Source organism: Camponotus vicinus, unplaced genomic scaffold (assembly GCF_025532165.1).
Source record: "Camponotus vicinus isolate PSW18456_S1 unplaced genomic scaffold, iyCamVici1.0 SCAF_14, whole genome shotgun sequence".
Taxonomy (NCBI): Eukaryota; Metazoa; Arthropoda; class Insecta; order Hymenoptera; family Formicidae; genus Camponotus; species Camponotus vicinus.
The window spans coordinates 4100607-4127605 of NW_028141950.1; the positions used below are offsets into that span (position 1 = coordinate 4100607).

General features: G+C 32.4%; 1 protein-coding gene across 9 annotated transcripts in view; it reads left to right on the forward strand.

The window, feature by feature from the left end:
• The window catches only part of LOC145965350 (venom dipeptidyl peptidase 4), a 326742-nt gene that overhangs the window by 219042 nt on the left and 80701 nt on the right, over positions 1-26999 (forward strand). For all 9 annotated transcript variants that reach the window (XM_083088819.1, XM_083088820.1, XM_083088824.1 and 6 more), the window contains 2 exons: positions 22143-22237; positions 26488-26562. In XM_083088819.1, coding sequence (XP_082944945.1) covers positions 22143-22237; positions 26488-26562 — 170 coding nt within the window. The remainder of the gene's footprint in view (positions 1-22142; positions 22238-26487; positions 26563-26999) is intronic.

Here is a 26999-nt window from a genome sequence, read left to right on the forward strand (position 1 = left end):
AATATGTGCTTCGCATGTTAATTGGGACTACTAATTTTATGTTACATATGTCTTCATTCTCACTCGCCATTATTTGGATGATGAGTAGGCAGGTACTATCTCTAAAACTTTATAAAAATAGAAATTTAAAATTAATCAAAAGAAAAATAAATTATAACTAATTTTCTTCAAAAGACACGATATATATCGAAATAATTGTTAATAAAAAAATATATTGCATTAAAATTTGTTTTTATTAATATATTTCTAGCATTTCTGTCAATATTTAACATCAAAAATATAAAAATGAAAACAATAGACAATAAGAGCCAACGCAGTGAAGGGCATACGTTCATCTAAACAATGTTTACAAAAACTAGGTGTTGGGTTCGTGTGAAATATATAAAGGTTCTTGCTTCCACACAGTTTAATTCTAGACTCAGAAACGTACAGTGACACGTGGCGATCCGTTCACGGTGCGATAGATTGGTATCGAAAATAAAGGCCCGCGAATCACGAATAATACGCGGCCCTAACACTAGGGTTGCGAACGTTTCGGTAACTCTTTTGGAGTGCCAAATTCTCATGCGAAATATAAAAGTATCAGCATCTTACAATTAGAAAAATGTTCCATTTGATAAGATTTCATTTGGGGGAGACATATAATGATATTAATTCTAAACTATATTTTGTTTTAGTGATAAAATTAACAAATTATTAAATATATATTTCAATATATCTATTTCGAAAAGATCAAGATCCTAGATTGATTTTAAAAAAATCTTTTAAGCAGTTTAGTCCTTTAGAGACTTATAAATAAATTTAGGGGCGCGGCGAAAACACCGCTATTAGGGGCTATTAGCGCATTTCGTACGTTTAGACGAGAGCGAAAAAATCGGGATTTCAAAAAGGACAGCGCTATTAGGTGGTTTGCAAAACAGGAAGAGAAAAGCGTGCTCTATAGTGGTAATCATGGTAGTTGATGAGAGTTTCATGCTACACGGAACCGCAGCCCACCATCTACTTCACGTCAAATTGAGGTAACTCAGGACGCAGGGGGGAGGAGGCGCGGTTAATTACCTCACGTGCATTCGCCCGTAAACCTGTCCGTCGGTTTTCAGACGGCGCATGCCCTAATTAGATTAACGCACATTCGGATCTTTTCCGACCGTACGATTACACGCGTAATCCCTCGAAAGTACTCGACATTCTTGCGAATCGTGCGCGAATTCTTGTATCGAGCCGCGATAAAGTGATTCGACAAAGTTTTTTTAATTTTTTTCTTTTATAATTGCTACGATATCATCTTTTTGATTTGTTAAGAGATTAATTTCTTTTCTGGAAAAAAAGTTGACTTAATATGTGCTTATACGCAATGTTCCTTAGACGGCGACTTTTAAAGATATTATACAACATATTTTCAAAACTATAACATCTCTTGATTATTTGTTAAATGTAAATTGAATTCTTTGAATATTGATCAAATAGAAAGCAATAATCGTAGCAAGATTAATAATTAATTAAGTATTATTCGAATTATGATTGAAACATGATTTAATTATCAAACGTGGTGTATATGATATGTGCATATGCGTCAACTGATCATGTTAATTAGACGCTATAAAAGTATGATTAGCTAAAACTAATTAACTGGCTATAATTTATTAAATGTAATTAACATTGATATTTTATCGTATAATTTGGAAAATTTATTAAAATGAAATTGAGTAATTTAATATTACACCCACAATGAAATTAATATTTAGTGATTAGCTTCGTTTTTAGCTCGATCTTTCAATTAAAAATAGGCACGTTTTTTTCGTTAAAATTCTCGTATTTTTTTTTATTAATTGTATTAAAAATTTTTTCTACCGTTATTTCAATTTTATTTTATTAACTATCTATTTCATGCATTTCCGCATCACATCATTTTAATTGTCGGTTTGATTCATAGCTCCAATCAAATTACAGAATATTTTATTGCACTTTTATATTTAATTTCGTGCGGCATGGCAAGCGTTAAGCAACAAGTACGCGCTTATTTAATTTTAATTAGAATTGTTAATAAGTACATACAGTCGCAACATAATTGATAATCATCCATGTGTGTTGGCCACGATGGGACATTAAATTAAATCAAATCCGAACTCCGAATGGCGCCAATTACATGTTGGAATGTTAAAATGATCTCTTCGCAATTCACGCGCGTATCACGTTACAAGGACTAGTTACTGAACATGACGATCATAATATAATGCACCGGTTGTACAATACCGGTTGTACAATGCGTTGCTAACGAGATTTTCCGATTGTAACAAAATTGCAATTTTGTAATCTTGTAATATAGTCTCGTTCTCGTAATTATGTCAATGCATATTATACGAGCGTTATTACATAATTATTTATTTGAATCAGCAAGCAAGTAAATAATTGTTATATTGTGTTGTGTGTTTCTAGTTCTTATGCGTATATATAAAATAATGAGTATTTTGAAGTACAAATGTGATATTGTTAATTTTTAAAATTGCAACTGCACTTCTCTTCAATTTACAGTTAGATGATATTTTTCTAATAGCATATTATTTTCGCAAATATTTATCTTGTCATATTTTTTACTATTCTTTTATTAATTTCATACGCAAAATTCTTTCTTAAATTAGCACATTTTGGAAAATTTATGCTTCATGTAATATTATTTAAAAGTATAAAAAAATGTATAAAAAAATATTATCATTATTTAATAAGGATTTAAAAAATAATAAAATTTTCACAATATTTTTTAACCGCGCATTTATACATTTGCTCTATTAGCAATCCCGATAATTAGTTTCGGAATGTGGCATTTCGATTTCGCGGCAAGAACAATTGAATTCTAACACGATAAATTAATGAAGGTATGGACACAAGAGTGAGAAATATGTGGGCAGAGATATTTTATCGCTTCGGTGCTCAGAAATAATGGTTGACGTTATTTGATCGATAACTCGTCGCATTGTCCGAATATCCGAATCATCTTTGTCGATTCATATCTCACCTGAGTTTTATTCGCGATTTTCCGTTTTATAGTTTGATAAAAAAATTTTATTCGGTGTCCCTTTGGAGACTACAACTATTATACTTTCCGTCCGCTCCGATTTTGTGCACGTTTCAAACCCTTGCGTTATGTGATTGTTTCGGAAGATTTCCTGCCAATTACTATATCGTGTTTTTATTTGTTTTCTGATTAATCTTTTTTTTAATCAATACTTTAATAATGGCTTTCTATCTTGAATAATTAGTAATCATAAAATAATGAAGATACATTAATAAATTACATTAAAATATACATTGGATATTTTAACGACGAGATCTTTAGTTTAATTTTTAACTAAATTTTGATTGATATATTTTATATATTGACTTTCTATCATATATAATTTTATTTTAGAAAAATAATATTTCTCTAATATTTTTATTAATATTTGTAATTTTATATTTTTCGAAAAATACACGTGCTAAAATATCAAATTGGCGCGGTCGAATAATCCGGGAAAACAAAGTGGGTAAAGCGTTGCTGGATTTTATACTGTTATTTTCGGTATTATGGGAGACGGGGCGTAAACGTGTTACAAAGAGGGATTTTCACGTAGAAGTTTCTACTGAAGTGGCTAGTCGAAAGGTTTCACCACCTGTCTTGCTACAATTGGAACAAACATTCCAACTTGACATGCTTCCGAGAGATACATAACTTTGGCATGAGATATTTCTGTTTAATTTGAACAAACATAGACGCACATAAATAATAACAGAGATCTATTTTGTTGGGTTTTCCGATTCACAGATTACTCGAAGAGTTTAAATTAGAGTTTCAATTAGATTTAAGTTTGATCATTTCGTGTGTTATACATTTTATATTTTATAAGAAATTGTAATTGAAATTTAACGAATGAAATGTAGACAAAATGAATATTTTATGCTACCCGTGTCGCGCATTTTTTATCAAATTATCGTACTAAGAAAAAGTATTTATTGGAGTGTATTGGCGATTAAAATGGACTCGGTAAAGTTCTGCATATTCTGTTACATAATTTTATTATATTATGTTACAATTATTATATATGTGTATATTACCTTCTACATGTACATCATTTGAATTTATATAATTGTGTAATTTTATAATAAGAGTTTAATTAAAAGCATTAATATTTTTTATACTTATGATTAATTGCAATATCGCACAACTTGCGCCGCGCGTTTGCAAAAATATATGATCATTTACACGAAATTGTAAGGAAGAAAATGCAGTAAATGTAATAGAGTCTATAACTTATTATGTAGCAGATAATAAAAAGACGAGGAATGTTTGTAAAAATTGTTCTCTACAGTTATAAATGGTTAAATTGCTTAGCTCTTTCGAACGGTATGAATACGTGACGGTAAGAGATCATCGCACACCTAACAGAAACACGTGACTTTGCATATCTAATACTATACCTACTTCGCATTTGAGTTTTCGAACTACTCTGCGACTATATGTTCAAAATCTATCTGGATTTCTTGGAGATATAGAATAGAATGTGAAATGAAATTCGAGAAGTAAAATGCAAACTTTCGTAGCAAATGAGCAAAGTTACTTAGAAAGCTTAAAACAAGTGTCACATCTCTGTGATTGTCTTAATTCTTTTGCGTTATATTATACATTGACAAATAAAAGTAGAAATAGAACTAAACTTAAGAAGATGATGCATATTTTACAATTGTTTCAGTGAACTCGCGGACTTTGCAATTAGATTTAACACTGAGATATTGTTGACAACATTGTCATAATTGTTCATTTTGCTTTTATTGTCATTGTGCGAATTTAAAATTCGTCTATCTATAAGAAATATTTAACAGTTTTTCATTGATATATTATCACGAGATAAAAATTATTTGTTAATCTTCGTTGAAATTTTCGAACCGAAAAATTTTATATTATCGTCATATCTGCATCATAAAATAAATAATTTTGTGCGCGGAATACTGCGAAATACATTTATGGAATATTTAGCTATTAAACAATATTTAAAATTGGCCATGTGTAATATTTATCGCAAATTAATTAAAAATCAACTTTTTTATAACATAATATTTTTTCAAGAATCCCAAAAATAGAAAAAAATACATAATATTCCTATGAAAAAAATATAATTTTTAATATAACGTATATAAAAATATATTATTTCGAAATTACACGAATTAAGAGCAGAATTATATTCTTCATTTTTCAAAATGTGCAAAATAAAATAAAGCAAAACCTTATAGCCATAACTGCGAAAAAAAGCTTTAAATAAATGACTCGAACTTTTTTATTTCATAATTTAATTACAAATGTTGAAGTTAATTTAGTCATGCATTCTTCGCTGGAAGTGATGCACAGTGAAATATCGTTGTAGAAAATTAGGGAATAAATCGCGTTTATCTCTTGCATAACAATTACCTCAGATAAACATGGGGGACAGTATCATGTACGACAGACTCAACTCGCGACGAAGTTAGCGGCGAAGTGTATCACTCTACAAGCGTGAAGGGTTAAAATCGTGTTTGACGCACGTAACGCCGGTAATCAATGGCCCATGTACACGAGCGAGGAAACTCCATACATATACATATATATACGTGATATAGTATCGCGGGACAGGCCTGCAATTTGCGACAGTAGCTTGGATCTCGCACGCGCGATCTGCATTCGCTAATTAGCGCCTATACGAAATTCCCTTGATTACGACGGACCATCTTCCTAGACCGAGTGTCTTGTCGATGAATAGCGATTAAGATCCGATGTCGCGCGCACGTGGTGATGATGGATCGGAAGCTTTCCTCGATTGATTGCAGGAAGATGAGCGAAATTTTTGTCAAACCGCGACAGTCATAGTTTGATGAATGGCACTTTACCATCATCTGTTACCGTATCTTGACTGATTCTTCTCTAAAATTTTGATGAGAAATTATAATCGAATTATTATGTGAATTATAAAATTATTTTAATTATAAAGTATTCGCACAATGTACGTTTCAAAAACGACGGAATAAAAAAAGAAGGGAAATATATTCATTTTTGTAAAGAATAGAATTCAGGAGATTCAGGAGATTTATAAAAATATAAAATATAAAATATAAAAAAAGAAAAGAAACGTTGAAGAGAAGAGCCACGTGTCGTCGATTAGTCGGTGAATCTTTAAAAATTGGGGAGACAGAATGGGGCCATCAGCCGTTATAAATCACTGGGAAACTTGCTTCTCTGCGAAAACTTTCAAACCCTAATATAGTCAATTCAAAAACCGCAAACATTCAAAGAGGAGCAGAGATTCTCTACGCGAAAAAAGAAAGAGAGGAGGGAAAGTAATTCGCCGCCGGAAGCGACGGCTATTATATCATACCCTCTAAAAAATGCCGTTAATTAAGATACAATACGAAGAAACGAGGGGCGAGTTTCGAAGGTGGTAATTGGTAACCAGGCCGGCTCTCTTCCTTTGGCTGCTGCGACGCAGGAGAAACTTTGTTGTACCATTCGCGGCGCGAGAGCGTGCATAATGGCCGCTGATTAAATCCGTTTCTATCCCCGAGATAAAACTCGCGGATTAAAACGGTCAGCCGGCTGGTCGAAAGTTTCTTCTCCACGTATAGGATATTACTGAGTTGGCGCATCTACCGGAAATCGCGGCTAAAAGTCAGAAAAAAAAGGAAGTATCTCATTCATTTATTAATCACACATTAATTTCCAAGTTAAAAGCGATGTGTGGAAAATAAAAAATTCCAAGGTTCTTCTCGAGTTAATATTCGGTAATATTCAAATTTAAAAGTGAAAAGCTCCGAACGTAGAGAAATTTAATTTGGTGTTGTATGAAGCGAAAATGAAACTTCAAATTTAATTTTTCCGAGCTTTCTTCCAATTACGATACAATTTATGTACAATATAAACGAGAGACAATTACACATGATTATTTACGATCAATCAAATATAGTTAACTGAAAATTATATTAACTATTGAAATGAATTTCTTTGATGTCGCTGACAATAATTACTGAAACGCCATCGTGTAAAGGTAATACGAAACAATTAGAATGGTGAAGCAATTAGCTTCGGATCAATCTTCTAATTTCTCCTATTAAACGTTTATCGAGAAAGTTTCATATTTTTAATAACTCAGTATTTCGATTTATATTTATTTCAATAATAAATATAAATCGATGCTTTCTATAATTAAATGTAAGAAAAAATTGAAAGTGTATTGTATGCGCGTGTCTTGTAGTATCTCTTCGATAATGTTTGATTATACTTGTGCCACTGATGATACTATAAAAATATTTTATTTTAAAAAGTTGCAAACATTATATACATAAAATTCTTTTCCTGCAACTGAAATATTATAAAAAATAATTAAAATATAATTAAATTATAATATTATTTGAATATTTTATTTGTATTTTTATTATTTTAAATTGTTATATCTCGGAAAGAATGAATCATTTTTCCTATAAATAAAAAAAATATCGTAAAATCGTATTCGTTAAATATATTTCGGTATTAACTTTCAGAGGCGAAATAACTGACGCGATTGTGCAGAGTAATAATCTGAAATTTTTATCGTCGTGTCAGCATAACTTCCGTTTCGGTGGATAAAGCCGCGAAGCGTTGGTTGCGCGAATTCTCTCACCGCAACAGGCGAGGCTCGACCTGCTCTTGGAATCGAGCCATTCCCATAGGAGAGACTTTGCGAGACTTGCTAAAGTGGCGAACAAATCAAAAGTTCGGACACAGCCATGCGTGATGTCAGTCATTAGACGGATAGGGCAATGTCAAAGAAAAAAGAGAGAGAGAGAGAGAGAGAAGAGCAAGAATTCACTTTCGGCACTTGGACACGTATATGTCTCTTTTTAAAAGAAGCTACATCTTAATTATGTTTTAAACCGCTTTATATTCATCATCATAAAAGTTTATGAAATAAAAAGTGACTCGAGTAATGTAGTGGCCAATTAAATATAAATAATAACGAATAAGCATAGAATTGAATGGAAATATACAGTTGATATTTTGTTTATTTCACACTTTATATAACTGAACCAAGAATAATATTTTAATTGAATCTTTATTATTCTACAAATAAATATCTTCATATTTTTATTCTTGCATTTTGTACAATGCAATCACTTTAAAATTATATTTATATTATAATTGTTTCTCTTATTTTTATTCGAATGCTAAATAAAATGTGCATAAAGATTGACGCTGTTTAGCAGAAAGAAAACATACGACATAATTTCATCGCGTTTCTTCTATATTGCACATTGTCTAATTAATCTGTCCGTTACTATTTAAAACTGTCTTATCGGACTTTCGTATTAATGAATATTAATACTTATATTATAATAATATATCTTTAATATAAACAATGTTTCGCTTTATGTAGATTACCTAGAACTTGATTTAATTACACATTTAATCGTTCCTTTTTCGAGGTTCATTTAATCGTTCTTTTCTCGGTTATTCCAATTTTCTTGCAAAAACTCAAGTGATTAATTCAGATTCATTACAGACCTAAATCAATATTTAACTTACATTGATTTGTGAAGCGTACTTCATTCATAAAGCTCAGTTTAAGAATTGAGGCCAAGTAAAATTTACACAATTCTAACGTTTATTTTATTTGAATCGTTACGCGTTTATTTAAGATCAATTATTTGGCTTTTGTATTATTAAATTTTTATTAAAATAGTTTTATTATTTATTGTATAGAAAAGAAATATCAAAAATCTTATTTGATATTTTAAAAAATTACAAAATTGCTAATAATTAATGTAAAATTAATTGAAACAATGAGGTACAATCAGGAGGAGCATTTTTTAATGAGATGCTTATATCGTATTAATTATTTATTGTCCAGTAAAGAATATATTGAAAATTTTTTTTAATATTTAAAAAAAATTACGTGCAAAATTGCTAATAAATAATGTAAAATTAATTTTAAGCATGAGGTACTAGGAGGATTATTTTTTGATAAGATGCTTCATCGGATTGTGATATTTATTCGCGAAGCGCGAAATCGAAATTGATGTATATCCATATGCAAGCGCATATTCATATCCTCGCGTTTATTCATACATCCTCCAATCATCGCGCTATTTTAGCTTGCCAAGATTCTCGCTCTAATTTGCACGTAAATATTAATTTTTTTAAAAAAAGGTAAAAGAAGGTGCCAAGTTCATGCACAAATTGTATCTAACTGTTGTCTTATCTACAAAAATAGTGATATATAAAAATTGCGTCAATTAAGGATAAAAATTTGTACAAGATAAATAAAAGTACAAGGAAGAAAACTTGTGCAAATTAATATAAAACAAAAAAGTAAAAAAAAATTTAATTAATAAAACTTGGCGCTGCTAATTTTATTATATTATATTATTTTATTATATTATATTATATTGTTCAGCTTAAAAGTCTAAATTTCCAAATATAAATCAATATAAATTAATGAAAGAAATTAAGTCATTAAATTTAAATGTTAACTATAATAATTAAAATTAGTAATCAGAATATATTCCAATTTTTTAAATATATATTTAATTAGAATATGTGCCAGTTTTATTGGCAGCGAGAGTTACAAACGGGTCGGTTCGTTGCAACACGAATTTACATATCGCGTTCAAAGTTCATAAGATCTTGTGGTTTGAAAGGAGGGGAAGACTGTTATAAGGGCACGCGAGGCTGTATCATTTCCTCGAAATGTAAAAGGCGAGACGGGACGCTGCTCGTCGAGAGCCTTGGCTGACTTTTTACAATGATTATTATCATTGCATGAGTAGACTTTCTCGAAAGAATGCATCTTTTCGCAGATTACTATTACAGCGACGCGCGAAAAAGTGACTTGCGTTTCGGAGGGAATGTTATTACATCTTTTTATACGCAAATAATGCAAGGTCGATTATTCCTTACGAAATATAAAATTTTAAAAATGAAAAATTACTGAAAAATTTATCAGAAAATACATGCGAGATGTAAAAGATAACGTTACTTATATATCGCGATTACACGGAACGTTAATGTTAAGAATTTTAATTAATGATAATTAAATCCCTCCTCGCATACGCGGTTTTTGCATTCATTTGTTAAATATTTTTGCGACGCTGGAATTTTAATTAGTCGATTCATACATCGCTGTTTATACTGATTGACGTATAAATGAAGAAGTATAGTATCGCTATTCCGGTAGGACGCGTCTCCGAATAATATCGGAATGAAATTCCGCCGGCAACGAATGAGGACAGCGGGAGCGGGGGAAACAAAGGAGTGGAAAAAGGTACGGATGTAATAGAAATTCGATATGCGAGGAACCACAAGCGCGACCGGTGGAAAGAACTTAACGGGCGCGGGGCACGGCAACGAGAATCGATAAAGTAAATTAAAAGTAATTAAAAGCCAGCCGCGGTTCTCTCGCGTTCTGCGCGCGCGAAAAACGGTAGCGTTGCGTTTCGATCGGATGAACCGAGAGCGCCGGGAGGCTCCGACAAAAGCTGCGCGACAAAAAGGGCACGACAAGACGAATGACGGGACAAATGTTGTGCAATTAAACGCAATGATCGTTAGCCGTCGAATATAAAAGTGCGATCGCGCTTGGACCCCGCCTCGTAATTCGATTGAAATAATTGGCGGATCGTTTGCGGTCCGTTCATTATTACATCGACAGCTAATTGTTTATCGCGTTTTGCATAAAACAGCGCCGCTCATCCCTCGAGAGTGATGGCGAATTATTAATTCGCGCCGTGACGGAAGGGCGGGGGGAACACTGCGCGGCTTCGGCGAAACTGACACGTTTATATAAATAATGTGAGTTGCGAAAACACACGACCCACCCAGTAAAGTTCAATCAGGATGTATTATATATTGTTACATCGATTACGTCGATGCGCGCGGAGTAGGGCGCAAGCGGGTTACATAATTTGCATAGATATGTGTAAGTAATTATTAATTGCGCGACGCATGACAATCAGTCGCGGCAAAACGTGACGCGTTTATTACCATTGAATTATACACAATGTGACTGTTAAATGTATTATTTAATGACAATTAAGCCTCGTTAATGGATGCTTATTGCAAATCATCTGCGAATAACACCCACGCGATGTAATATAATATTGTATAATATAATAAATGCTGTTTTGTTTATTTTGTTCGTATAATTGTTATTGTTACTCTTAATGCGCGTGTCGGGAAAAGACGATTATACATGGGGGATAAATTTTAATGATGCGTGCGCGAGAGACGAATTGAAATCGAAAGGATATTTTTTATTAACGTATCGAACGTTTGTAGAAATTACCCGTCGTCTCGCTTTTGTTTCATTTTGTGCCTTTGCTTTGCTCGACTCTTCTTAAATGTGAACGCGGGACATTTCCTACGGCAAATACGCGAAGCACGAACTATAAAACTGGCGCAAACTTGTAACTCTACTCTTCGAAGTGCTCTTTCGGAATAGCGACTGCTTTCGGTCATACACATCGTAACTTTCGCAAAATCATATTAAGCTGGACGTAAAAGATACCGTACGTATTTCACTTCACCGGGGAATTCGAAATTTCCTGAAATTTGGAAGTTTCGGGAACTTAGGCAAGGATATAAAAAATTTGTATATTTTGTGTAAAATGAATTTATGCGACTATATCAACAAGAAGCATAGTTTCAAATATACTCTATAGCATTTAGAAAAACCTCTGCTTCTGTAGAGATACTTAAAAGAAATTGCATAATTCTTTCAAGCTCTAAATGTATACGAGGAAAATTTTAACAGTATAAATTACATGTGAAAAATACATTCCCTCCTGGAATATTTACTATAAAATTGGAGTAACGATGTTGGAATATTTTATTATAGAAATTATGCACTCATCTTATTGTTTGTTAATAATTATGCATTTGTTTGTGCATCAAAATATTTGAATAATTAGATTATATTAATTATATAATTATAATTATATTATACTAAATATATCATGATTTCTTTTATATTTCTTTTATATTTCTTTTTTTATGTTCCATAATTAGAAAAATTATATTGTAATTTTTACTATAATATTTTCTTCGTATATTTCTTAAAAATTTTATGTTTGCCCAAATCCCAAAATGGCCAAATTACTCTTTATGAAGGCAAATGTAGATTATGATGTAATATGTTACAAGAGTAGAAGAGCAAAATCGTGTCGTGTGAGATGTTTATTAATGAGCAGCACTTTTTACTTCAGCTGCTTTCTCATACTTTCTCTGATATTCTTATCACGCGGCAGCGCTGAAATGTGATTTTGAACTTTATTTCATTCATTAGGTTGTGAAAATTGCACGTTTAATATTATTTCAATATCCGTCTTTAAATTCTTATTTGATTTTCCTTCGTTTATTCTCTGAAAAGCTTCATCTCCTATTAATATCTTTTTTCTTTTATTCTAAATTCATGCACGTGCACAGGAAAAAGAGAGAGAGAGAGAGATTAAAAAGATTTATGTATTAACTTAAATCGCGCAATAATTATTTAGTATGAAGTAATTAAGTTATTTGAAAATCAGATAAGTTGAGAGACAAACGAACGGAAAAGTAAAATAAAGTGAAACTTATTTCGATGGTGCATATAGTGAATTCAGGTTACTACTATCCGTTACTACTTTAAATGTAAATTCCATATCCATTTCACTTGGATAAATCCGAGCATCAACGTATTCTTGGCGTGAAATTCTCGCGAGTAATGGGGAAATGTGTAGCAAATAGAAGAGCTGGGAAGAGAGGACAAAGGATGCATATACGGATGTACGTAGAATGGATTCTGCATTCCAAAGTTAAAGTTCCGAAGTATTGATCGATCGAGGTAGACATACCAGACTACCGAATTATATCACTCGCGAATCGGAATCTTGTCCAAGAAAAACATTTGATGTGCATTCATTGATAATTTCTTTTTTTTTAAATCCTTAAATGTCACAAGATGTGTTTAAATAGAACGAAAGAGATTATTAGAAAATAGTTATTGGAAATATATTTGTTTTGAATGTTAATTTTAGTCTATCCGATTTCTTTTATATTTATAAATTTTTTAAATTGTTTAAAAAATTTTTTTTAATATAATCTCTCCTTTTTCGGTTTTTAACTTTACGTTCTAAATATCTTGATTAATTTCATCTTGATATCACATCGCAATTTTAAATCTGCGAATCTATTATCATTACAACATTTTGATGTTTAAAGCTAAAAATAATCTATTCATTCACTCACGTTTATTTTGTGATAGATTTTCATTTTAAAAGTAACTATAATATAGCTCTGAGCATTTTTAAATCTCATGAGTTTTACTTTTAAATACATACACGGAAAAAACGATAAGGTTACCAAATGCATAATTATGGTTAGATGCAACCATAAAAAATTGTAATATTTGGTACAGCTATATGTGATTGTCACATCCATATTGATTTAGTCTTGTTGTCTGTAGTTGAGATTATTACACTGTATGATTGGAGCAACCATAAAGAATTGGTACCGTTTGCACTTCATGTAGCTTTCGGAACCGTATGATAGAACGTTGCTTCTATGTGAATTAGATGTGACAAATGAAAATAACTATCATACGAGTGTGGAGTGATTGGAATATACATGTACAGCTATCTAGGAATTATTATTAAACATGTATACATACATTTTGTTACTTGGGATATATTCCTTTACTGGGATATATCCCTTCACTATATATTTCTTCACTGCTCAACAATGCACGTGCATGACAACAAAAATCAAAAATCAAAATTATACTTTAGCACTGTTTAATGTGTGGTTTGTCGAGGATGCAGTGGTATGTTGCACGTACCGAATCTGGCATCACTATGCTGTATCGTGTCGATGCAAGTCGACCGGCCACTCGGCCAACGTATGACAAGTACGGTCAACGTTGGTGCGATAATGTGACAACATCTTGCGCTTTAGCAGCAACTATGATTGTCACAACCACACACTCTCAACTACGGCGAAATAGTAGAGATAACTATGTGCATTTAGTACAACAAACACAATAAATTGAGACACAACAAGAGACACACATTCCAAAACAAGACAAAACAATATGGATGTCCCAACAATCCGTACGGCAACATTTTAATTTTAATTGTATCAACTTTAGTCGTTTTCTCCGTGTATAAAAACCTCCGTATTTATAAAAAATGCAATAAATTCTATTTTAATAAATTCGGTCAACTGCATATTGGAAAATGGATAGATTAATTTAGTAGAAATTTAAATTAATTTAAATATTTCACGAGATACTAACTTATCATTAGTTTAAAATTATTTTTCATTTTTCTTTACGCTCCGAAAGAAAAGAGATTTATAGCGTCCTAGCTTTTTTAGGGTTTTTGCACTTTGCATAGATATTTCTGCTTCAGAGATACGATGTATCAACACCTAGAGATACAGTATACATATATATATATACACACACCATATGTTTTTCGTAAATGTCCCATGCTATTCGCTCGTGCTATTCGCCGAGAACAAATAAATAGTTATTGAATGCCTCGCTTGGATGCGGTGGATGGAATTTGTCCATGATTTTTTTTTCGGTGTTTCGGGGTTGTTTGGTGTAGTCATGCTGACTATAGTACCCGTGGGACGAGTTTTTCGTGCTGAACGCGCGCGCGATTCGTCTAGACGACCATAACCACCGGGAAGGTATCGTCGTTTCTCGCGAAACTACCAGCGAAGCGGACTGGATCATTGTTATCTTTCGGTAACAGGTCCCGTTGGGCGAGCCCGGCATATGTCAGCCTCCCATATTGCTTCGATATCCCTTCCTTTTTTTCCTTACCATTCGTTGCTAGGTTATTCTGCGTCAGATGACGTTTTTTTCGCGCATGACCTCGTCAAATATTATGATCTTTATTACGACAGCAATGGTGCTGTCCATTAAGATCATTATAGTTTACAGAGGACGGAATTATGAGAGGAATTATTAGAAACTCGAGTTGGAACGAAAAATTTAAAAATGTTTGTATATCTTTAATTAAACGTTTTATATTTGCTCATATACTCCGTAATATTATATTTAATTAAATTTGAAATAATTGTGAATCGGATATCAGGAATTTTTAATGCGTAAATCAACATATTCGTGTTTCATTACGTTATCCGTAGGTATTTGTTTAATTAATTAAAATGAAAATTCTTTCTATTAACGTTTTTAATATATTACATAATTATCTGATTTCCAACTTGATAAAATATGTTAAAATAACGTTCAAACAACGATTTCTATGATTGCTTTGTTGAGAATTGAATATATTGCAATTTTAGGATAACATTTTATTGTCGACATAATTGCGCTGTGTTTTTTATTTAGTTTATCCTGTAACAGATTTTTTTATTGTTTTGAGCACTTTTGAATATAGGAAAATTCTGCCGATATGAAAAAATTTTTGTAAATTAATTAAAAACTTTCGGTACAAAAGTTAAAATCTTAATCGAGATTTATTGTTGCTCTGAGAAAAGTTTTAGGATTTAATTCTTTCATATAATGTTGAAAGAATTTTGGATGTTCTATTCTTTAACTCCGCGACTGCCTAAGATAGATTTAAATTCGTCGAAGATGTACCGGAGGATGAGGACGAAAGAACCGGAAGGATGGAATCGACTCTTGTAACTTTTTTTTTTTAATATAACTCTTTAATAATCACAGATGAGACTTTCTTATTTCGCTATTCGGAGGCGAGAGCGCCCGTGCGACTTCGCTCACGCGTTATATTAGCGTCGCCAGCTTTCACTGCCACCCGTTACATGTTGGTGGCGGCAGTTACCGGCTTTTAAATTATCTTTCAGTATCTTAATTTAATTTTTCTCTATTGAGAATCACATTGCTGATTATATATGTATGTACGAGTATATTCTTGATTTGTTTTGTTTGAAAAAAATAATCGATTTATTTTAATTACTCTGAAAATTTATCATTATTCTCTCTCTCTCTCTTTTATTGATAAGATTCAATATATATATATATTTTGGCCAATAAAATTAATTGAAAATAAAAAATTGTATTATCAATGTTTAGAGAAGCATAAGATAAATTATTAAAACATATTATTAGTTTAATTTTTTTTTCTTTATTTCGTTCTATTATAATAACGTCGAATTTAATCTACGATTATTAATTTACCGTATTTGTATTTGTTATGTATATAACATATATTTTGACATTTCATGCCCCACATCTTTCATTTTCATTCTGCTTGGAATAAAATATGCATCCTGTTGCACGTGTTTACGAAAGAAAATAGATGCAAGGCGTAAAGCGCGTTTGCATCACCGCGAAATTTACACCGAAATGCAACTCCTTTTCGCATTTCGCGCATAACATTCTCGTCCCTAAGAAAACTTAGTAGTTCTACTTTGCGTATTTCCTCTTCATTGTACGGAAGCATAATGCGCGACTGTTACAAACGTTACAGGCGAAATAATATTTTCATATGACGGAAGTAAACGCGATATTCTTTCTACAGCGGCGAAGTAGCTGCAATAACTGCCGGCAACTGTTTACATATAGTTAACAGATATAGTTACAATAGGGGAGGGTAATTTAGCGGGTATTAACGCGAACTTTTCGTATATTTTCGTTGCGATGAGTAGATCTGGAGAACATTTTTCAGCTCTTTACAAAACTTTTTCGAGTCGTCGCTCTAGTGAGAGAGTTTAAACAGCTGATTTTTAATAACTCCACTAGATAAAATTTGAAATTCGCGTCGTCGACGATAACGCTCTTGTATCGCAAATGCGACATGACTCTTTAATGACCGCTTCTGAAATGGTTATGTAAATGACACGTATGGCAAGTCCACTTGTGCGGCAATGTGTCGCGCATTTTCGCGGATATACATTTTCGTCCCAGCCGTGCCAGATTTCACGCGCCAACCGGCCGGATGTGCACGGACGACGCATGTATGTCATTACAAAACATATTTCAACAATATGCAGAACACATATACGTATAGACGCGGGAAATAGGCCGCCGACGCATACGGGATCGGCAAACTAGCTGCAAAATTTATTCCCGTCCGTTGTCGGTTTAATCGGGACGCAGGAGTAACACGCGTCATTAATCATCGCGTAATGATGCGACATTAAAAGAAATAATTCGCCCCCGGATATTAATTAAATGAGCATTGTTTTGCACAAATTTATTTACGCCCGATTTTAATGATGATTTACCGCCTGCTCGAGGATGAGTTCTAAACCGTCGCGAACATTAATTTACATTTGTAGAAACTGCTAATGAATTCGATTAAAAAATGTTTCACGTCTCGCAATATTGCTTCTTAGCTTTATAGATGAATATAGATGAAATACTTTGAAACGTATAATGTCAACGAGAGATTTGACATTATAAAAAAATTATCTCAAATATTATTAATATCGATAAATAAATGTTAAAATAAATGATTCTCGTTTTTGATTTAAATAACTTATATATTGGTAAATTAATAATTTAATCGCTATATTAACTTGCAAATAAATTTTGAATTTCTCATTTAAATTTTTGCATGTAATAGCCAACGATTGCAGTTTATACTCATTGATAATATATGTCGATTTGTGATTCAAATGGAGATAAATCAGTGACGCGAATTAAGTCTCGGTAAATTATTTACATGAAATATATAAATCTCGTTAAAAGCTCATTGCGCACGTGTTTCAAACGGCATCGTTTACAACCGGTACAGAGAGATGTGGGCTCCATTAAAAAAGTGTTTGAGCTTAAACCACTCTGACGCGCGATATTTTCGCCTGATAGCGCTTCCTGCGAGCCCCGGAAGCCGACCTATAAAATTCACGCTTCGTTTGCATTTTTCGTTTCGGCCTATTTCTTGCGAGATATACGCGGTCGGTAGCGGTAAATCGTAAACGTCGCGGCTCTTTTCCCCCTCCGTCCGTTGTTCCGTCGCCGTGAAATCCCAGAAGACGTTGGGTCTGTTCCAGACCTATCCAAACTACATCGCTCCGTAAAGGCGGATGTCTTCTTGTTGTGTCCCTCGTGTAAGATACGATGGTGTGTCTCGTTAACGCGTTATCTGCCAGGAGAAATCGGTCAAATCCCCTCGGTGTATAATGCTCATCTCGATGTAAATCATTTTCTGCCCCGCTGTCTCATTTAGAAGACAAATAACACACAAGCAATATCGAAGACAATTCATCGTATTTATAAAGAATGTAGAAATTATTATTTCTATTTTTTGAGATGATTTTTCAAAAATAATTTAATTTAAATTTGGAATAACAACTTTTTTTGACAGCTAATTCTTTTTAATTTGAATTAAATAAATAAATTAATTTGAAATACATTTATTACAAAGTACCATGATTAATATATAATTTATAAAAATTTAATTTTGCATCTATCTATTAGCTACGAAATATTAATAAAAGTAATAATATTTTTAGCGTCTATATAAAAAATATTTTTCTAATGATTTATACATTTAATTGTTTTTAAACGTATTGCTTTTAATTTATTTTATTACGTTGATTGAATAGCTTAATAAATTATAGGAATTATACAATGCAAATTCTGATTAAGCACATCTGGTTCATAAATGTAGAACAGAGTACAAAGTTACTATTTTGTTCATTAAAGTGGAAAATATCGATATACTGTAATTATGTGCGAAAATTTTCAGTACAATTATGCTCGTGCGAAACTATTTGTGAAAATTTGCCGTGTATTTTGAGTGTGACACAAAGTAGAATTTATTTATAATTTTAATACGCGACTTTATAATTTCCTCCGTATATTTACAGGTTTAACGCTTAATTAATTCGCCATTATTAAATTAATTGAACAACAAAACGGTTCTATTTAGTCGAGTGTTGTATACAAGAAATTGAAAATAGCAGTGTAAAATATTTAATTGCATAATTATCTCAAACAGTCGAATTTAACTATGCATAAAATCCATCAATGTTTCGATCATATTAAAATTGATGAAAGAGAATCATTGATATTAAAACCAAAGTAAATAGAAAAAAGCATGGAAATAAAAAAAAATGCATGAATCTTATGTATATAATAATATTACTAAGATTTCTATATATATATATATATATATATATATATATATATATATATATATATATATATGTATATATATTATTTCGTCAATCAGAAATACATATTTCTGTGTGCATGAGAAACACTATACATATCCATAACATAAATCGTTAAAGTTAAAATTATATCACTCTTTTAATATTCTGACAAGATTTCGCAATATATGTAAATTGAGGATTTATTTCAATTTGTTAGATTTATAATTTAATGTAACTGTAAAATATTAATTTTTTGGTTTTAATTAATTGGAGTTAAGTTGACATTTAATTTAGCTTTGAAATGATTTATTATTTCCTTTCTGTATTATTTCTATATTATATATGAATTAATTAATTAATCTGAAATAATTGAATAACAAAGAGAACGATAATTTTTTAAGAATATTAATGTAGAAACTGATATGGAAACTACATTACAAAATTAATTTATTTCGCATTGCAATTATGTCATATAATTTGTTATAATGTTTCTGTTACATAAATATTCTTCTTTTAATTATATAATGTGAGTTTCTTTCTGCAGTAATAACTTTGTTTCTCTGAACGTTAACTCTTATATTTTCGCGAATAACATAAAAGCAAACATGAGGAGACGATCGTTTGAAATTATGAATTTTTCAAAACTTAAAAAAAAATTTAGCTGTCTTTGTATTTGCTTGTCATTATGTATTATAACTTGCAACGATAATGTGATACTTTAAGGTAATAAATCGATTACTAGGCATCAATTTGAAAGTTAATATATAAATATAAAATACATGTCTCATAATTACGAAAGTAATGAGAACTTCTACTGACGTGAAAGAGGCAACGAGCTTCAAACGCGCATCCGTATTGCTTCGGGAAACTTTGTTAATTAATCTTCCTCCGATACATGATATCGTATTTTAACTTTTATAGCGTCATATTGCCGAACATGTGCTTGTTCCGAGGCGCTTTAAATCAATCCTTCATCGTTTTTGCACGAAACTAAATTAAATAAGACATTAAAGTGAATGAAATTATGCGAGAATGAAGAGAAAGGTTTTTCATTTAAAGTTTTCTAAAGACCAACTTCGGACTTTTAAAAAAGTAAAAAAAAAAAATAATAACGTCGACTCGCTGTGTAACCTTTTCGTTCGTTCCATTTGTTTGTCGTATGGAAATGCAAATTCTATCGAAACGAAGCAGGATCGGTGAAAATGCAGACCAGCGAGCCACCTTTTCGAAAGGATCAAAGTTCCCGGCAGAAAATTCCTACCGTCGAAAAATCTCCGATCTAACGATCCGTACGTTGAAATAGCTCACCGTGTCGCGTCGGACGGTGCGATTCGTTCTGCAATACAATGCCACCCCTTGTTTGTCGGTCGGGCGAACAACCAGCAGCCGTGCGGAACGAGGTTTATACCGCAAACACGCAGACCTCTCACATTAAAGGGGTGCGTCTGTTTGATATTTCGAGAAATCCTGTTTTTCACGTGCGGTTGCGCTTTTTTACGTGTACTTTAAAGGAGAGCATACGTATATGAAAATCATAGAAATAATGCATGTACAACTTTGAGTTTAATTTATTCATATTGATTATTTTATAGGTAAATGAAATAATTGTAATTTTTTAAAAAAGATAAGATTGCGAGGAAAAAAAGAAGCAAGAGAACGTGATGTATATTATTAACTACGTACTTATTATTTATCATATTTAAAATAATTGCATATTTTTTTAACAAAACATTCTTTTTCATTAACATTTTCTTTAACATTCTATTGGATGTATAAATACATATGTGTGAAAAATTAATTGGATTAAATATTATAACATTTTTCGGTCTTCTTACATCTTTCTCCTCTAATTTAAATAGACACTCTCTTTAAACATCGCCAAATAAGCGTCATCCGTCTCGTATAATTTGTTGCATTATTGATCGAGCGCTCAAAGACAATTAAAAGAAATTTTTCGCGCGAGATATTATTCTCTACTGTCGCTGTCATACATTCACCATGCACTTTTTGCATTTCACGTTGCCAATAAAAAAAAAACCTGTCGAACTAATGTTTTTCCGGCGGGTGTTCGCGCTGCAGGAGTTCGCGTAGTCGCTCCTTCCCCTCTCGTGCTTTATTCTCTTCGATAACGATAAAAATATTTCTTACTCACGGTCTATCGCCACCTAACTCAACGCTTGTTATTCCGAGGATTTTTACGGCGCCGATCTCGCCAAGATTGATGAAACGACGAAGCGTCGACTCGCGAAAACCGATTTTTGAGAAAGACGGCGTATCTCTTGAAATTTACTCGTATCTTTTTTTTCCCTCTTTTCTTTTTCATCCCTGTATTCTGTTTTCTCTCCCTTTTTTTCCTTTTATCTTCCTTTCAACTTCCTCCTACTTCCATTGCGCTTGAAGAAAACTACATGCTCGGCTTTTTTCACAGGAAGGTGCACAAAAGCGTCCGGATGATGTGGAGACAATTAATCAATCATCATTACTGGAAAAGTTCATTTTTTTTAATGGAGTCTTTAATGGAGGAAAGAATGAGTGTGGTTTGCGGAAATTGATTAAAGAGAAAAAATTTATAAAAATATTTAAGGAACTTTTGGAATTAGATAGGCAAAGTTAAAAAAATATCTAGAATAATATATTATTTCTATTAATTTTATATTACATTTTTATATTTTTATATTTCCACAAAGTATCGATATTTTTAATACATCTCAAACTCATATATGGCATTTTTATGGTACGACGTGTTACTTTTTGAAATGTATTATTCTCTTTAAGCAGACAAATCTTTTTTCTAATGTACCGAGATTCAAAATCGGTAAATTTACTTCTAATCTACGTGTGTGCGGAGAAAATGAAATTTTGTGCGAATAAAAGAAATTTTAAACGTATATATATAGGTGGAATTGCGAATCACGCACGATATACGAAACAGTATGAAATGTAAGATAAGAATACCCCATCTCTCGTCATACGAATGAATTAATTTAAAATTTAATTTCCGTATATACGTATAAACGTATATACGTATCCTCTTTTGTTGCAGGAGATGAGATCCTCTACCGGGACGAGATAGGTAATTTGCTGATCTACAACGTCAGTTCGGACACATCCAAGATCCTGTTGGACTCCAACAATCCCGTAAGTTTTCTCAGATTTCTGCACGTTACATGTGTAAATAATATAAAAGTAAATAATATAAAAGGGGACTACTCAAAGTTTGATATTCGAAAAATTTTCCGTCTGTAATTTAAAACCAATTTTACTTCTCTTATTACAGTCCTACTAATAATATTAATATAATAATATATGTGAATATACAAGAATATTAATATATTATTCTATTTATTTATATATATTATTTTATTTGTTTCATTACCAATCTAATTAATGCACAATCGATTTTGCTTTTGCACTTTAATATAAATTTAGTATATAAGCTTGACTTTTAATTATTTCATAAATGTTTCATGACAATATACATGTACAGGTATCATTAATCATATGGGAAATAATTAAAAATCGGGCTTATGTACTAAATTTATATTAAAGTATAAAAGCAAAAATTGTTAACGTGCAGTAATTTGGTAATATTTAAACAAATAAAACAATACACAGTATTAACAATATGTGTATCAATTATATGTATATATGTTTAAAATAATAATATATATGTATATGTTACTGTGTTATTAGAACAATTAATATTACGTTGTATTTCATTTCGCGAAAGAATATTACCGCACGTGCGCTAATGTATGCGCAACAATTAACATGCGTGCGATTAAATAGAAACTGCGCGAAACGAATAGCCGGGGTGGGCACCGAATTAATCGTTGGAACCCGCCGTCGCAATGGCTCGCTTCACTTCCGAAATCGCGCAGATAACGACCGAAATACACCAACGAAAACATAATATCTCTCTCGTACGTGTCCCCCGCCCTATCTTTCTTTCTCCCGTGAGATTTTCTCTCTTCCCGTTCCACTAATTCATATCCGCGCTCGCGATCAATTAAAACCGCCCCGGCTCTTCCCATTATCCGCACGTATGAAAGCGGAAGCCGCGTGTGCGGATCGAATGCGAAAGCAGCGGTTATGCGAGATCGGAAAGGGGGAAATTATTTCTCGATGCGGCCGGGGGGGGGGGGGGGGGATTGTAACGCGTGCATCGGTAACATCCCATCGTTATTCCCGCGGAAGAGATCGCGGCCGGTGACGGTAATTGCTCGTTATCTTTCACGTTCCGACGCCCGCAATCTATCGTCGACGATCCTCGTTCACGTGCATAGGTGGGTAGGTGGGTAGCAGCTTGTAAAATGATTCATTACGACATCTGCGTAGAGTACGATACCCATCTCCTCGAGATTCAACATTACGAGGTGTCTTCGGGACACGCGAGCTTTGAATGATTTATTCGTGGAATTTACGTATCGTAAAGTGAAATTATTTGTCGCACCCGCGCTTTTTTGATATATCGCAACTATATATTTTTGTCTCGGATTTTCTACTCCTTCATTAAACATTATCGCGTTTTTTTTTTAATGATTCGTGATTTACGACAATATTTTTGCATACGCATAAATAGTAAACATCTATGGCAGGATGAATACGTTATTTCACGTTATTCTAGGGATTATTATAGGGATTCGTTATCATACAATATTTATGAGTTGTCCAAAATTTTCGAAATACATTGTCAAAGAAACGTAAAAAATGTTTCTATTAAATTCGAAATTTATTTATCACGTTGCATGGGGATGATTCATATGCAAGGTGTGTCGCAGTTTTTTACCGCACTATACGAATTCGCGTTATCTCACTATATTCATCAAGTATCTCGCGATATGGGGGATAATTTATTATATATGTCAATAAAAAAATTATTGATATTTATTAATAATTTTATAAAAATTATTATAAAAATATACAAAAACTGATAGAAACTAACATGATTATTCAATAATTTTTTTATTAACATATATAATAAATATAATAAATATAATATATAATAAATTTACTTCAAAGCTCGTACGCGATTCCCCTTACATTTCTCTCAAATTTCATAAACGGCGAGGTGAAAAGGCGATTTCTCTTCGGTTAATTCCTCTTTCCTCTCATTACATCGTAATCAGTAAGCGAAACAAACTGATTTTTCAACTAACTATAGATCGAGAGAGAGGCACTAAAGCGAAACTGCAAAGGCTTGACGCTCTGAAATTTTATTTTTTCATCGTCCCTTTCTCTTCTTCTCAATGAAATCTTCCGTTCGCTGCAATGCTCGAAATCTTCAGAAGTGCTTCAAGCGCGTAGTCTGACTCCTTCTTGTAGTTTAGACGAACGGCCTTATCGGGGCATTCTCGCTATTAGTCTGAAAGCTATTAGGGAGTTTATGACCCGTGCAGCTTTGCTCGCGTATATATAGAGCATTCGCTTGGAATACACCGAGAGAGAATAGGCTCATCAAATACAATTGTCCAAATATATTCTTTCCAAGACTACTCTCGAGAAAATTCACGGTTTTTTGTTATTAACCCGATATATCGGGTGTTACTTAAACTAATTACTTAAATTAAGATTAGATAAATTAATTAGAAATGTTAGAAATTAATCTTTTCACATCGAATTAATTTTTTTTAAATCGGATTTCGTGCGAACGTATGTTTATTTCTTTAAAATGAATTCTTTCACGATGTGATTATCCAAGATATTATAAGAATAAAATTTTGTCTGCATACATACGTATTTTTTTCAGTACGAAAGGATAGATTTTGAACTGCGTGACAGTTTAAATTTGCATTTTATTTCTGTATGTTTCGTATAAAAATTTTGCATGTTGAGGAGTAACAAGTTTATTAATACGTGCCAAGCTGTCCCAGCTGAACACTTTAAAATGAGTTAGAAAAGTTGCTAATGGAATCATAACTTTATTATATAACATAATAAAACTGTCACTGCCACTTTGTTTTCATGCCAATATCGTATCTGATTTTTTCTTTCCTTTTCCTTCTAAGAAATTTATTAATCTGGAGAAACATGCGTATGTAACAAAGATAATAAATTATGCTAGCTAAAAATTTCTTCTTTATAAATACATTTCTTTACTGGCTACATTTTAATGTAATTCATTACAAAAATTTAATATAAGGTTTTGATAAACAGATTTTTGAATAATTTTTTTTATTTTTATTAATATAATCAGATTAATAATTTGTGACATATTGACCTTTGCGCATTTAAAGATATATTTAAAAAAGTCTCTTCTTCTTTTATTCAACGTATAATACCCAACTTTGAAAAATCAGTGGGTTTTTTCCAAGCAAAATTAATTTACGGCGCTTTTGAAGATCTGAAACTTAATTTTCCTAAATTTGCATATAAATTCGATCTTTCAGATCAACAGAAAATGCACCGCAACTCAACAGCGGGAATCGAAACGCGAAATAATTTTATTACATAGAAACGTGACCTCGTCAACCGCATTTATCATACGAATAAACTTGTCCTATTAAAGTAATAATGACATTTGCGTGGACCCCGCCGCAGTTATTACCGTATTATGATCGCGATGATACGGTTAAACTGGAACCATCATCCAGTCGGTCGGTCCACCGAGCGACCAACTGTCGGGAAACGACAGTTTCGTTCTCGGATCTCGCGACTTCCGTTTAACGACAGTCATCCCATCGGAGGAGGGTCGTCGTCGTAGCTCATTCAACAATTCGTCCCGCGCGTGATCGTAATTTACTCGTCGTGATTTCGACAAACCGTTCCGGATCGTCGCGGCATAATAATGCCTCTTTTGATGCGGTCGTCCCGCATTCGTCCCATGCTCGTCCCGCTAACTCGCTTTATAAGCGTAATAAGCGACAAGCTCTATCTGGGTGAGCACGATTTCGTATTTGACGTCAATCATTGCGGCTCGACACGCGAGATTTTCCGACTTCTCTCCTTATAATTTTTTTTTATTGGATTAATTAATGCATCTTCTCGTTCTTACACTACGACATCATCTGTTTGTACAGATAGTAACTAATTTCCGGTGTCGTAATTAGCTAGCAGCGGTCATGTTTGCATTTTAATCCTTTATGATGGGATACCGTTAATTTACACGGCAAATTAATTAAGCATCAAATGCAGACTATAATTCGGAGGATAATCGTTTTGTGTGCTCCCAAACGATGTCGAATCCAACAAAGCAATTGTATGGCAAAGTCATTACATTTATAGAACTATGTGATACACATTGTCTCTATGTCCACTATATTTTTCATTTCGTTTTTCGAAATATTGTATTTACTGAGGAACTAGAAACTTATTAAGTCGAGCTATGTACGTGTAATGCTTAGCAACGTTTTTGATTAATAATAATTTGTTACTTTTTATTTTTACAGGCTCTGTTGTCGAGCTTCGATCACCAATTATCTGCCGATAAGAAGTATCTATTGCTTGCCCTCAACTATCAAAAGGTAAGCGCGCTTTAAATTTTTGACAGATTAAAATAATTTCAAGTATTAGATGCGTTACGTTAAAGAAATATGTGATTGTGCGATAAAAGAAACGTTGATTCAGATGGGTTTATACTTTATTATTTAATTAAAATCAAATTGGCTTTGTATTTGATGACGTAATAATTCCTATGCTGGCGGCGCAACTCTCCTCGCAAACATATGTAAATGAAGATTACAGCAGTGCGATATAATTGTTCTCGGCTCAGCCTTAGGCGAGCAGGTAATTTCTGACTTTGCATGTCTGATGCTCCCGTAATAAACTCAACGATAGACTGCGAACTCTAATATTAATGTTAATGAAGGAGTGCTTCCTCGTAATAATAACTCTCTATATTTTTGAATAAATTGCAAATTAATTATTTAGATTTTAGTAAGATTTTTTTGGTAATTTAGAT